This window comes from Gracilinanus agilis, unplaced genomic scaffold (assembly GCF_016433145.1).
Source record: "Gracilinanus agilis isolate LMUSP501 unplaced genomic scaffold, AgileGrace unplaced_scaffold35924, whole genome shotgun sequence".
NCBI lineage: Eukaryota > Metazoa > Chordata > Mammalia > Didelphimorphia > Didelphidae > Gracilinanus > Gracilinanus agilis.
The window spans coordinates 1-13,730 of NW_025369050.1; the positions used below are offsets into that span (position 1 = coordinate 1).

Sequence of the window (13,730 nt, forward strand, 5' to 3'; positions counted from 1 at the left end):
TATATATATATATTTTAAAATGAAGTGTCATACTTTAGGCATAAATTGTTATGTGTCCTGGCCTTTCGCCTTATCCACTTCTTTTAATCAAGTGATTTGCACCTGCATAAATACTATGAAATTCTTAATTATTCAAGTATGCTTTTAGCAGTACCTTAATCTTATAAAAATAACATTGTGGAAAAAAATTCAGATCATTCTATCAGTAATACCAAGGCGATAAGCATTCAATCTCATCTGAAAGGAGTATCAGAACTCACTCTCATGATCACCACATAATTGCTGAGTATTTATATCTTCAATAGTTACACTGAAAGATACTAGAAGCTTTTTACTAACATTTAAAAATATGACCATTTAAAATTTATACCAGTGTAGGTTAGAGGAAATCTACTTTAGGATATAATAAATAACAATATTTTGAAGTTTTTGTCCTAAACCTGCTCTGCCTATGTTGCTCTCACATGATGCATCTAAACAAGTTTTTAAAATGCCACTAAGTGGAAACTAGTTAGAGTTTATTTCTGATGTGTGTTCAAAATCCATTAGAAGCTTTGCAAAAAAAAAAAAAAAAAAAGGAAGAGGAAGAAGAAAAAAGAAGGAAGAAGAAGAAGAGCAGCTGGGAGAGAAGGAAGAGGAAAAGGAGGAGGAGAAAGATGAAAGTTTAAAAAAGGAGAAATTCAATTCCCTTTGGAACAATCTAGGTCTTGATATGAATGCCCAGACAGTCATGCTGCACAGAACCAATATATAATTGTACCAACTTCATGAACTAGCTACCATTTTCAGTAGCTGTGTCCATCAGTTGTTTCACAGAATTATAATGCTCTCCTAAGCCATAGGCATGTCTCATATATCTGGAAAAAAAAAAAGATTGTTATTATTAAATTTTGGTATATGTAAAAAAGAATAAATATACCAATGGTTTTCAATGTGCAAAACAAGAACTAAGTAAATCTGATCACTACGGTATCATTTAATTATTTTAATTTAATTAAGATAACTCAGTAAACTGCTTAAGAATTAACCCAGAAGTGCCAGATATAATAAGTATGATAGTTTACTAATTCATCCATTGTTAGGTAATTTTACATACAAAATATATGTGGTAGGAGGATGGGGGAAAAAAAGAAACAATGAAACATTAGATATAAAAAAAAATAGAGTTCTCCTTATCTAAGTATGGAACAGAAACAATTCCTTTCCTTTAATGATAGGTGTAACATCTCGTTCCTAAACTAATACTAAAGATAAACTACTTATCCAATTTTCTATGCTACTTACCAAAAAAAAAAAAAAAGATTACTACACCAATGCAACTAACAACAATTTGGAAATAGGTCTTGATCAATGACACATGTTAAAACCAGGGGAAATGTGTGTCGGCCATGGGTGGGGGTAGTGCGGGGGGTGAAGGGGAAAGTAGGAGCATGAATCATGTAACCATGTTAAAAATGAATATTAATAAATGGTAAAAAAAAAAAATCAAGGGGGCAGCTGGGTAGCTCAGTGGATTGAGAGCCAGGCCTAGAGACGGGAGGTCCTAGGTTCAAATCTGGACTCAGACACTTCCCAGCTGTGTGACCCTGGGCAAGTCACTTGACCCCCATTGCCTACCCTTACCATTCTTCTGCCTTGGAACCAATATACAGTATTGACTCTAAGACGGAAGGTAACGGTTAAAAAAAAAATCAAGCACTCTAGACACCAAAAAAAAAAAAAAGATTACTATATCATTTAAAAATATGTACACAAGTACATCTGAAGTAACGAACTCTGAATAATTAATCTGGTAACACACATGCTACCATTTCAAAACTTAAGTACTAAAGCACTGAGTTCTTTGGAAATGGCATTATTCCTTACTCAAATATGAAAATAAATCATGAAGAATTTAAACAATTATCAAGAATTTATATTCTGGCCCAGACTGTGGGTTCCATAATCATCTTCCAACATAAGTCATGTCAAAATGCTGCTCAACCGAATTATGACTTTTAATCTATCAAGAAACAAAATATTTACCATTCTACATTTTAAGTGTTACTAAACATAAACTAAGGTAGGTAAAAATATTTGGATACTTACACAAGTGTTAAAGGTTTGTTTGAATATTCTTCACCAACTACAATTGGAGGAGAGTCTGCTTGTATTACTTCTATCGGTGTTTGTAAAATATGAGACAGCGCCCTTAACTTCAATAAAGAAAAAATTGCATTAATAAGAAAAATGGAAATTCTAAGCTTATTCATTAACCACACATTACTGAAGTAAGCTTTAAAAAGAGAAAAGGAAAAGAAATGAAAAATTAACAAATGGTAAAAATTAACTACGCAAAGTATTCTTGCTAAACATTGCCAAGAGCATGAAAATGCACCAAATTTGACATCTACCTTCAAGAATCTAAAAATAAAGGGATTTACTCACTTTACTAACTAAACAGAAGACAAATCAGGGCTTAAAAGACTGATAAAGATGATGGGTATTTGTGAGTAGCCTGCTCGATATGAAAAAAAAAAATATTTCTAGTTTCCTGTGTCAACATTTTAAAATCTCTTTCACATTGAAATAGGTTAATCAATTGGGTATTTATTCTGAGGCATGGCCCATTTGTGAGCTCTTTCGAGAACTCTAATAAATGCATTTAAAAGGGAAGGAAAAATCATATTCCTCACTGGACTATATTTAAGCCCATATTTGCTTTACCTTTGTAGACTGTCCCTTTGAAGAAGCATTTTTTTCTTTTTCTTTTTTTGAGGGAAAGAAGGGGTTGAGAATAGGGAATGACATACAAAGCTTATGATAAAATGATTCCTTTGTTATTACAGGTGAAAACTGTTTAAAGTATTAGAATATTACAGAATGACAGACTTTTAAGAGTTTGAAGGAACCTCAACAGACATTTGGTCCAGCTCATACACAAAAAGAAGTCCCTCTGTAACATACCCAACAAATGGTCAGTCAGCCTCTGCTTTTAATATAAAACCATAAAAGACTATTCCAGTAAAGTATCACCTCACTGTGTGAAAGCCAACTCAAATGGAATCTAGTAAGGGACAGAAGAGGAGTCATGAAATTTCAAGACTTTTAAAGGGAAAAAAATCACAAGTGAAAGGGAGGTCCCATGGCTTTAATGGTCCAGATTTAAGACCAATGTGGGCTGGGCCTGGGTTAGGCTGCTATACTCATAGCCAGAGGTAAAAAAAGGCAGAGGCAGAAATTCTGAACTTTTTTTGTGTGTCATAGACTCCTTTGGCAATCAGATGAAATCCTTCTCAGAATGTTTTCAAATGCATAAAATACAAAGGATTACAAAAGAAACTAATTACATTGAAATAATTATAATATATATTCTTTAAAAATCAGTTCATAGACCCCAGGTTAAGAACACATCATCATGTCAATTCAATTCTGGCTAGCAGATTATTTAACATGGACCATAAGGAAGATGATTTTCCTTTGCCTAACTTAAGCAAAATTAGCAAGGGTTAAACTGAAAGAGCTCCCAACATTTTTAAAACTTTTGCTTTTGCATTTTAATTAGTTTTATTTTACTTTTCCTAATTTTTAGTAGCCCTAGTGATGCCTCCTTTAAAGGGTTCGGAAAGACTAGAACAAGTCTAGACCTGGAATTTCTTCAAAGAATCGGAGCAGTCCAGGGCCCAGGTTATTTTTTGGCCCTAGAATAAGAGTAAGAATTGCAATCAACCTTAGGAAGAGAGGGTTAGTAATTTCAGTAACAAAAGCTGTCCTAGGCCTAATATTACTTTTCAGGGCATATATACTAAGCTGACTTTTTTAAAAAGGCAGGGGAAATATATACATACCTTTTCAACATTGCTAATCTTGCATAAGCACACTACGGCAACACTCAAATTTCAATAAAAATTGAATTGTGCTTGAAATTGAAAAAATTTATTGAAATCAAAAGTATTCAAGTAAACCTTTTGTTATCATGTAAAGGAAATGATGAAAAATACTAATTAATCAATCAACAAGCATGTATTATTAGAGCTGGGTAGAGAGATGGATTTGGGAGTCAGGGAGACCTGCTATTTTAAGAACTTATTAGCTGTGAGACTGGCTTAGACACTTAAATTTCTCAGTTTCAGTTTCCTTATCTGTAAAATGGGGATAATAAGACCACCTACTTCTTGGGATTGTTGTGAGGATTAAATATGATAATATATATAATTGCCAGATGTTATTTAGTGTCTACTATGTGTCCTGCAGCCATTCCTGTCCATCTACCACTCAGTACCAAACTGTTCTTTATGTGCAGATCTGGACATGTCATCTCCCTATTCGATAAATTCTAATGTTCTCCATTAGTTTTGAGATCAAATATAAAATGGCTCTTAAAGCCCTTCATAACCTGACTACCCACTTACCTTTCAAGACTTCTTACAAATTACTCCCCTCCATGTACTTTATAGTCTAGTGCCATCAGCTTCCTTGCTGTTTCTTGCACAAGCAACTCATCTCCAGACACTATGTATTTTCACTGTCTAGGCCCCATGTCTGGCCTTCTCTCCCTTCTCCTGTCTCGTCTCTGTCTTCTTTTAGGGCTCAGCTAAAGTTTTGCTTTCTGCAAGAAGCCTTTTCCAGTCCTCTTTAAACTTATGACCTCCCTGAGATTATCCCCAATATACCCTATATCTATCTGTCTTGTTTTACCTAGTTTGCATGTTGTCTCCCTTATTAAACTATAAAATTCTTGCAAGTAGGTACTGTTTTTGCTGTTCTTTGTATCCACAGAGCTTAACATAATACCTAACATGCAGCAGGCACTTGATGAATGTTACTGGCTAAGTACTATGGATATAAAAGAAAACAAAAACAGTCCATGCCCTCACCAAGTTTACATTCTAATAAAGGAGAAAATATAGATAAATTGGTACATCTGACATGGAGCTATGAGGTAGCTTTAAAGGGGAAAGCACTTGTAAGCCAGGGTAACCTGGAAAGGCTTCCTATAGATCAGTGATTCCCAAAGTGGGCACCACCGCCCCCTGGTGGGTGCTGTAGCATTCCAGGGGAAGCGGTGATGGCCACAGGTACATTTGGGGGTGATGAATAACTATAAGGGGACAGTGATATGTGACAGGGGGCGCTAAGTAATCTTTTTTCTGGAAAGGGGGTGGTAGGCCAAAAAAGTTTGGGAACCACTACTATAGATGATACCTGAGTTGAGTCTTAAAAGTCAGGTGTTCTATGAAACAGAGATTAGGAGGGAGAACATTCCAAGTATAAGGAGACCTAGTTCAAAGGTAAGGAAATAGGAAATGGAGCACTGTGTATGAAGACCATCAAGTTGGCCACTGTGACTAGACTCCAGTTTGTGGAAGGAAGTATATGTTAAAAGACTGAAATAAATAGTAAGAAGAGATTAGGTTGTGAGGAGCTTTAAATGCCAAAGAAAGGAGTTTATATTTGATCCTAAAGTTAATAGGAAGTCACTGGAGTTTATTAGGTGGCATCTACTCACAAATTATATCATTTGATCTTCAAATCTCAGAAGGTGGCTAAGTATAATTATTCTTATGTTAGGAAACTGAATGCAAAGAAGTAAAATAGCTTTTATTATAACTAAAAATTTCTGCTAACAGGCTAACCACTATAAAAATTGTTAAAACTTATGATGGAATGCCTTTACTAATGTGTCCTTTGACTATATCATCTCTAAAGAGGAATCCCCTTAAGTGCAATGGAAAGAGGCCTAAATTTGGAGTCAAAAAGAGTGCTTGAGATTAAATGTCAAGTCTGACTCTATAAGTATTAAAAATGATAAAGGCTGGTATAAATATATAAATTAGTATTTTAATTAAAGCCATGCTGATAGATAAAATCATTAGACCACGCACTTGTAAGCATTCAAAACTGCTGCCTCCATTACTGTCTCCTGTTTCCTGGAAGCGCCTACTCGCAAAAGAGACCACTCCCTCCTAACCCAGGAGATTTTAAACCCTCTCTGTAGACCTCCCCATGCCCCAAAGACCCGGAAACGGAAACCAGTTGGATCACGGGAAATGTAGTTTTGATACATTTCCCATGTCCATAGAAATATATATACTTCTAGATGGCTTTTCCCAATTTTCACTTTTACAACTCCAAACTGTGTGATCTTAGACAAGTCATTAAATGAAATGGAGGACCAGAGAGATCAAGTGTAAAAAAAAGGAGTTTGGGCAAGATTATCTGAAAGCCTTTTGAAGCTATAAGTATTATTATCCTGTGTCTAATTTTCAAAACCTTAAGGGCAACTTCAAGCATTTCAGTTAATCCTAATGTAGTCTTGCAGCACTCATTATTCTAAAAAAAAACCCTGGTGAGTTTAGAAGAATTAAAGTTACAGAAATATTAATAGTTTACAAATAGGGATAAAGAAGTCTACAAAAGTAATGAATTCAGCTCCCTCTAGTGGCTCACAAGAACTAAATAACCAATAAGTTTATATCATCTTCAAACACATCAATGAACACAAGAATAAATATGGAAGATAAATAGACAAGTTCAAATGACATTTAAGATTACTACTCATTTAGCTAATTATACTTTTATGTGATGCTGGAAGTTAACATTAAAACAAACGACTCTAGGTAAAATCCTATACAAATCTTCCCCAGAAAATGACCAAATTCTCTTGTTCTACTTCAAATATGCTATGTCAAATACGTAAGAGCTATAACAGCTAAGGCTTTTAAAACCTTTTGTAATATAATTTCTCTTGTACTGGAATTTGATTTATTATTTCCTTCAAAAAATCTTTTTTATTACTTTTTGGATTGAAGGTATGATTTTTCCCCACAGTTATGATCAGTAAGGCCAATAGGGAAGATATTCCTATAATTAAATAAACCACTTCTGTTACTCAAGGATACCAAATATACTGTCAAAACTAGACAAATGGAAAAACATAAGCAGATACAATGCTATGGTAGCCAGCACACAAATCTTCCATATTATTTACAATGAAACCTCATTTAATTATCCCCCAAGGTACATACCTTAATAAAAGGCATAAAACATTAGCCTTTCCTTTTTAGGACGTTACAGTAAGGAATATCACTTATTTGATGAAAAGTGAAATTTTTTAAGTGTAATTGGGACTGTTTGAACAGCATGCCTAAAAATAAATGACTGGATTTTTAAATCACTTAACGGATCCACTATATACAACCACTGTGAATAATCACAAACTTACCTCAAGCTGACCTCCCCATGCAGCTGTGTTTACAATATCGTCACAGTACTTTCCAAACTCTTCTGTAAAAAGAAATAAAATAGTTCAGAGTATGCAACTTTATAATTTTTCTAAATCTTAAAAGATTCAATTCAATTCAAAGGTACATTTATTATGAGTCTATATACAAAGAATTATGCTAAGCACTATAGATACAAAAATGGAAACCAAGAGAGATGACAAAAACCCTGCTCTCAAACATCTTACAATCTAATGAGGAGGAAGACACATGGTCAAATAACTATCACACATGGTAAGTAAACAAATGCAAGACAGCTGCTATGAAAAATTGATGAGGGAGACAGATTGATTTCACTTGAAGGCAAGTTGTCAGGGAAGACTTCCTAGAGGAGGTGGTACCTTGTGAAAGGTGAAACTTCAACAGATGGAAGATAGAGGAAGATTTAAAGGAGGGATGAAGGGAAGTTTAAGTAAAGGCAATGAAAAGTGGCAAGAAAATTAGATGACAAGAAAACAGAACATAGGACCATTGATTTAGAGCTAGAAGAAACCTCAGAGGCATTAACCTTCTCATTTTACAGGTGAGAAAAAGTGAGGCCAAAGAAATTTGCTCAAGTTATAACAAGTAGTTAGAATTAGAGGAGGAATTTGAAGCCAGGTCCTGTGTGGTTCTAGAAGTAGGATGCTTGTTCCCCTACATTACTTTGCTTCCCCAGAGAGTAGTTCAATTTAGGTTGGATATATGAAGAGTTATATCAGATAAAGGTAGTTAAACTAGAAACCAGACTGTAAGGTAATAAATACCAGGACTATGAATTTGTACTTTATTTAATAGGTAATAAGGAGACACTAAAGATATACCAGTAAAATACCAAAACAATTAGAGCAGTATATTTAAGGAAGATGCTTTAGGAAATGGTGTGAAAAATGGGTTCAAATGAGGATATATACTGGATGAAGGAAGACTAGTTTGGTATAATTATCTTAATGAGAAGCACAGTTTTATAGTGCAAAGGTTTAAGTTGGAGTGTCTGAGGACTTACACTTGAATTAGAGTTGCTAATTATTAACTACTAGAGGCAAATCATTTTTACTTCTCACTTCAATTTTCTTCATTGTAAAATGGACTGAACAAAATGACCTCAGATCCCTTCCAGTTCTAGAACCTACAATCTTATTAGAAAGGATCAGGACCCGAACAATGCCCTAATTTTTTAGGTTTCAATGAGAATGAAGGATGGGAAAGATACAAGAGACAGCTCCTTGAAAGCAAAGAGAAGAGATGCAAGAATGTAATTCTGAGGTATAAGCATGTTCAAAGGAATAAAGAAAGCCATAAAATTTGGAGGAGGCAATAAATTTAAGAGAGGAAAAGAAGTCAGAGATTACAGATTGTTTAGAGCCATAAGAAAATATAGGTAAATAATTTTTTCTCACATAATTCCAAAGTTTTCTAGAATGCTTGGAACTAATTCACAGCTCCTCCAGTAGTGTTACTTAGTTATTTACCTTTCTACAGCCTCTCCAACATGAATTATTCCTATCATTGTTGCTGGTTTTTATTTTATTTTAAAATTTTAATTTTGTTGTTGTTTTTTAATCCTTTACCTTTTGCCTTAGAAATGATACTAAGTATCAGTCTCAAGACAGAAGAGTGGTAAAGGCAAGGCAGTGGGCATTAAGTGACTTGCCATCGGTTAGGAACTTGCCATAGGTTAGGAAGTTTCTGGCATGGTGTGACAAGAAATTAGAAAAGGTAAATTCTCATGGTTCTACTTACTCTGAGTTCTGTTAATTTTTCAAAGAACTTCAAGGTGATAAATTCTAACCTATCACCTCTAGATGATTCAGCATTATTAATCATGCCTCAATGCCTATTTTTAGTAACCACAGATAACAACAAAATTACCTAGATTGACAGTATGGCTGAAATGCTGCCCCACTGGGTCAAAGGAATATTGAGACTACTTCTTGCAATATTTCCCTCATTTTGGACACTGTATCTTTCCATAATTCAACCTAGGATTACAATAAGTTTATTTATTTGTTTATGGGAGGGGGCTGCTACATTGTGCCTACTGAATCATTTTGAGTCCAAGCTCCTCTTGAAACCTTTTTTTTTTTTTTTGATCTTTATTTTCCCCAAGGAAATACTATCTATATCTACCTCCTCCATCTTACATAGATTCAAAAAAATCAACTTTGTATCTTTAAGATATTACATACTGTTGTATGAAATGTTAGCTTCTTATATTTGACCTAATATTCTAACCTGTCAAGATGGTTTTGTATCCTTAAATGTTATCCAGTGTGTTAGCTATCTCTCATAGCTTTGTGTCAAATATGCAAATATGAAAAGTATGCCATCTGTGAAGACATCAATAAAGATATTCAACATTTTAGGGGCCATTTCAACAGAAACCTCCTTCCAACATGACCATAAACTATTACAAGCTAACTACTCTTTGATTCATTCAGTTTGTTCTGATTCCATCTAACTATATGATCACATAGCCCAATTTGCCACGATAATACAGATTTTTTTTAAATACTTTGCAAAATCTAGATAGTCAATCAGCATTTCTTAAGGGCCTACAATGCGCCAGAAACTGTACTAAGCACTGAAGATACAAAAGCAAAAGACAGTCTCTGTTCCAATAAACTTGGAGTCTAATGACTTTTTATAGCCTGACCAGATACAATCATCCTGGCTCTTAATGATGATAACTTACATTTTTAGATAATTACTAGCCACCTCCTATATAAGATATTTTAGGTCAAAGGCAAGCTCATTGGCCTACAGTTTGTAGACTACTCTTTTCATTTTGAAAATCAGAAAACTTAATGAACAAATGTTTAAGTTAAAAAATATAGCACTTACCTTTACCCAGGTTAGAGGATAGAAATATGCTAGCAGTGTATTAAAAAGCATGAAAACTCTTAAGTTGTAAATATATATAATTCTTGATTATGCAAGAAAATCCATACAAATGGTAGGGCAAATAATTTCAAGCATTGATGTCTGATTTTAGAATGCTGATTTATCTGTAGATTTATTTTCTTAATCATCTTTTGGTTGGACTAAAATTAAGTCTGCACTCTTTAAACTCATGAGTCAAAGAAACATCTATTTGGAGTAATAAGATTTAAGATTTACCTCTTTTCACCTGCATCAGAAATCACCTGCATGAATTCCTTGCAGCAGCTTTTAGGAAGAGACTGTATTCTTGTTTTTTAGGTCCCTTACAGCGTACAATAGAAATCCTGACACATAGGTAGTAGTCTTTAAGTCTTTCAGATGATGAATGATTTTATTCCTATTTCATCCCCACACAAAATGATGAATATACTTTTTCTTCATAATAGGTAACTATTTAAAAAATTATTTTGACAGTGCAATGCCTACTAGCAACTTTAATCTATATGTAAAAAATAAATCTTTAGACACGATAGTATTTAGGATATAATAATTTCCCCAGTGTTAAGTTTGAGGAAGAGATAGAATATATAATCCTTTCATATAGTACTTAGATTAAAGGAAAAGTCCAATAAAGAATGTAAGTTATACCAAAATGTTTTTACCTGAAGTATATATATCTCCTGTATTAGGATTCGTTAAGAATGGCAGGAAGTCCTCCACATGGTTTTGCATATATTCAGCGGTTTGACTTCTTAAGGTAGCTACAGTCAGGAGGCATTCCTGTTCCTTTAGCTGGTCTTCAATAGCTCGGTACATACAGTGGCCATCTGATGGAATCTGTTTAATCTCTAAATGTCTAGCTGCCAAAATGCGGGCAAGTTTCTGATTTTCTAGATGTCTAGCTCCAGATAAGTTTTCAATTTCTGCTTCTGCTATCCTTTCTTCTCTTTCCTTCTCCAATGCAGCTTTCTTCTCCTAAGTGAGGGGGGAGGGGGAAGGAGTTAAGACCAATTCTCAATTATTTAGGGACAGATTATACATAATGAGGAATTTATAAGCCTCTCATTACTTACTATAACAATAGAAAAAGGCTAATTCTCTACTCCAGTTCTAGAATTTTGTGGTTGAAAGGAACTTTTACAGACCATCTAGCCCAACTCAAATCATTTTTAGAAAATCTAAGTTAATTAAGTCTGTTGGTGCTTAGACTGCTTTCAATTACAGATCTCAAAGTAAGAATAGTCTCATGACCTGTTCCTATTTTATAATGAGTGAAGTAGTATCAGAGCCAAGCCTTAGGGCAGCACTGGTGAACTTTTTAGAGATTGAGGGCTATGGGTTTTAAAATATTGTGCATGCCAGAGAACTACCTCTCCCAGCATATCCCAGGAGTCCTTCCCCTCTACTTCCTTGTGTGGGACTGGTCTTGAGTGGACCAATCCCATGCTAGGGGAGGGACCATGCCCTCCCCCACTTCTGGGGGTGGGATTAGTCTATATAAGGACTAATCCTACACCTGGGAGGGGCCTTTGAATGTGAGAAGATTCAGAGGAGAGGTTGGAGGGCTCTAGTTAATTTCAGCTAGTGAACTCAGGTGGTTTAACAAAGTTTTAAAAAGAAATCAAAGAGTTAGTTTTTTTTTTCTTTTCAGAGTCCTCACAGTGCCCAAACTGTACCTTCAAGCTGCCAGTGAGCCCCCTCCATTACCCTATAGCAGAGGGAGGAAATGCTTGCACTGGGCTGCTATGAAGAGGGGTGGGGCATGTAAACACTGTCCTCAGGCATGGTGGAGAGGGTGAATGGAGCAGCCCCCTCTGCCACACCAGGGCATGAATGCCAGACCCTTAACAAAATGGCCTTAGGATAATCTATGCCTCCTGATTCTGCCTCAATATCATAAGACCATATATCAAAGATTTTTCTAGTGTAAGACATTCCTTTGGCCAATTGATATATCTAGTCCAATCAAAGAATCATTGTATATCTAATACTCAAATTTTTAAAGATTTCTATATTATTTGGTCTGCCCCAAAACTTTGCAAAAAACCAAATAAATTGCAAATAACCATCTGACTATTTGTTAGTTGTTCTAATAAAAGGTTTTAGAACTTAGGGAGGGGATGAGATAAAGAATAATAATGCCTCTCATCAGCAACCCCACAGAGAAAAGAACAGAACAGAACAGAACAGTATGACTTCCAAATCAATTAAGTGAATAGCAGTGGTATTTCCCTAATATAAATTATCTCCTTAGAAATAAAAAGGGAGTAAGAGTGAAATGGGAATTTTCTTAAGCATTGAGTTAACATATTAGCAAAAAAAGAACTGAACTTTGAAGTTAGAAGACCTCAGTCAGAAATCTAGCTCTATCAATTATAAGATACAAGACCCTTCATTTACCATAAAGTCTGTTTCCTCATCTGTAAAATAAGAAAAAATAATAACTAATTTCTCAAAAAAAAAGGCAAGAATCTCACATGAAATAAATGAGAAAGTGTTCTGAAAACTTTAAAATCATAATACAAATATGAGACATTATTAACTTATTTGTTAAACATTTCAATTATCTTCAACTCTGCAGATGGATCCTCTGAATTCTACTGGAAGAAATCTACCCAGAAAAATTTATGAAGGAATAAAAATGTAAGTCTATATGAGTAAATTTTAGCTATTTCTGACAAATGGTCCTCAACAAATATGCCATATTTAATGTTGTTCGTGCAGAGAACAATCTACACTAAACAATCTACACTAAATTATTTTGTCAAAAAAATGACAAAAATAAATCTAAACATCCTGTCCCATAACTATCCAAACCTATCTTTTACTATTTTTCCAATTATCTTACTGTACCCAAAATATAAACATGCTCACTCATACTTCTACTTCAGTCCCTGCTATTTTCCCTTCTGAGTGTTCTCTATGCTTTTTAATATAAAAACTCATGCGCATCCTCGTAATAATCTATTTCACACCTGAGTTCCTAGCACACTTAAAAAAGTCTGCATCATACAATCTCCCATTTGAATGTTGTCTTGAAGTATTCCCTAGTCATCCCCTTGAATAATATTTCTTAACTAGCCCAGAAACAAAACAGTTAAATCTGAAGATAAATTGTAGGTTCTTTGAGGAACAGAAACAATATTTCTTCACTAAAGACAGTAGACATTTAATAAATACTAAATAATTTGATTCATACCCGCCTCTTCTGTGCTTTTGATATCCGAGGTTGCTGATTCTCAATATCCAAACATGCAATGTTAACGACAACAGAGTCTATCTTATTCTTTGCATGTGAAGTCAGTTTCAAATGCTCCAATTCTTCTCTGTGTTTCTGTTCCATTTCTCCTTCCAATTTAGCAACATCCTCAATCAATTGTTTCCTCCTCTTTTTGTCATTCTTGGGAACAGCGTTTTTCATGCTTTGAATTTTGGCCTGCAACTCCTTCTTCTCCTTCCGATGCCGCTTCAACAGCTGCTCCTGCTCTTCTTCCTCTTCCTCTTCAGGGAGCTCCTCGGCAGTGACAGACTCCATGACTACCGCGAGGTGCGGCAGCCTTACCCATCTCTTTTAACAGATACTTTTTTTCCCCTTTAAACCATTAT

The 13,730-nt window shown here is 34.7% G+C and overlaps 1 protein-coding gene across 1 annotated transcript; it reads right to left on the minus strand.

The window, feature by feature from the left end:
- Window positions 1–772: 772 nt before the first annotated feature.
- OTUD6B (OTU deubiquitinase 6B) lies at window positions 773–13,687 on the minus strand. Its single transcript, XM_044683820.1, has 5 exons — window positions 13,324–13,687; window positions 10,787–11,099; window positions 7,205–7,266; window positions 2,089–2,195; window positions 773–857 (listed from the first exon to the last, which is right to left on the minus strand). Exons 1-5 carry the CDS (start codon window positions 13,657–13,659, stop codon window positions 773–775), a joined length of 903 nt encoding a protein of 300 aa, XP_044539755.1. The 5' UTR covers window positions 13,660–13,687.
- Window positions 13,688–13,730: the final 43 nt, after the last annotated feature.

Coding starts and splice junctions, on each gene's coding strand:
- OTUD6B (XM_044683820.1), bottom strand. CDS start 13,659: ATGGAGTCTGTCACTGCCGAGGAGCTCCCTGAAGAGGAAGAGGAAGAA. Junction 11,100..13,323: donor CAAAAGCACAGAAGAGGCGG/GTATGAATCAAA, acceptor CCCCTCACTTAG/GAGAAGAAAGCTGCATTGGA. Junction 7,267..10,786: donor AGGAGATATATATACTTCAG/GTAAAAACATTT, acceptor TTCTTTTTACAG/AAGAGTTTGGAAAGTACTGT.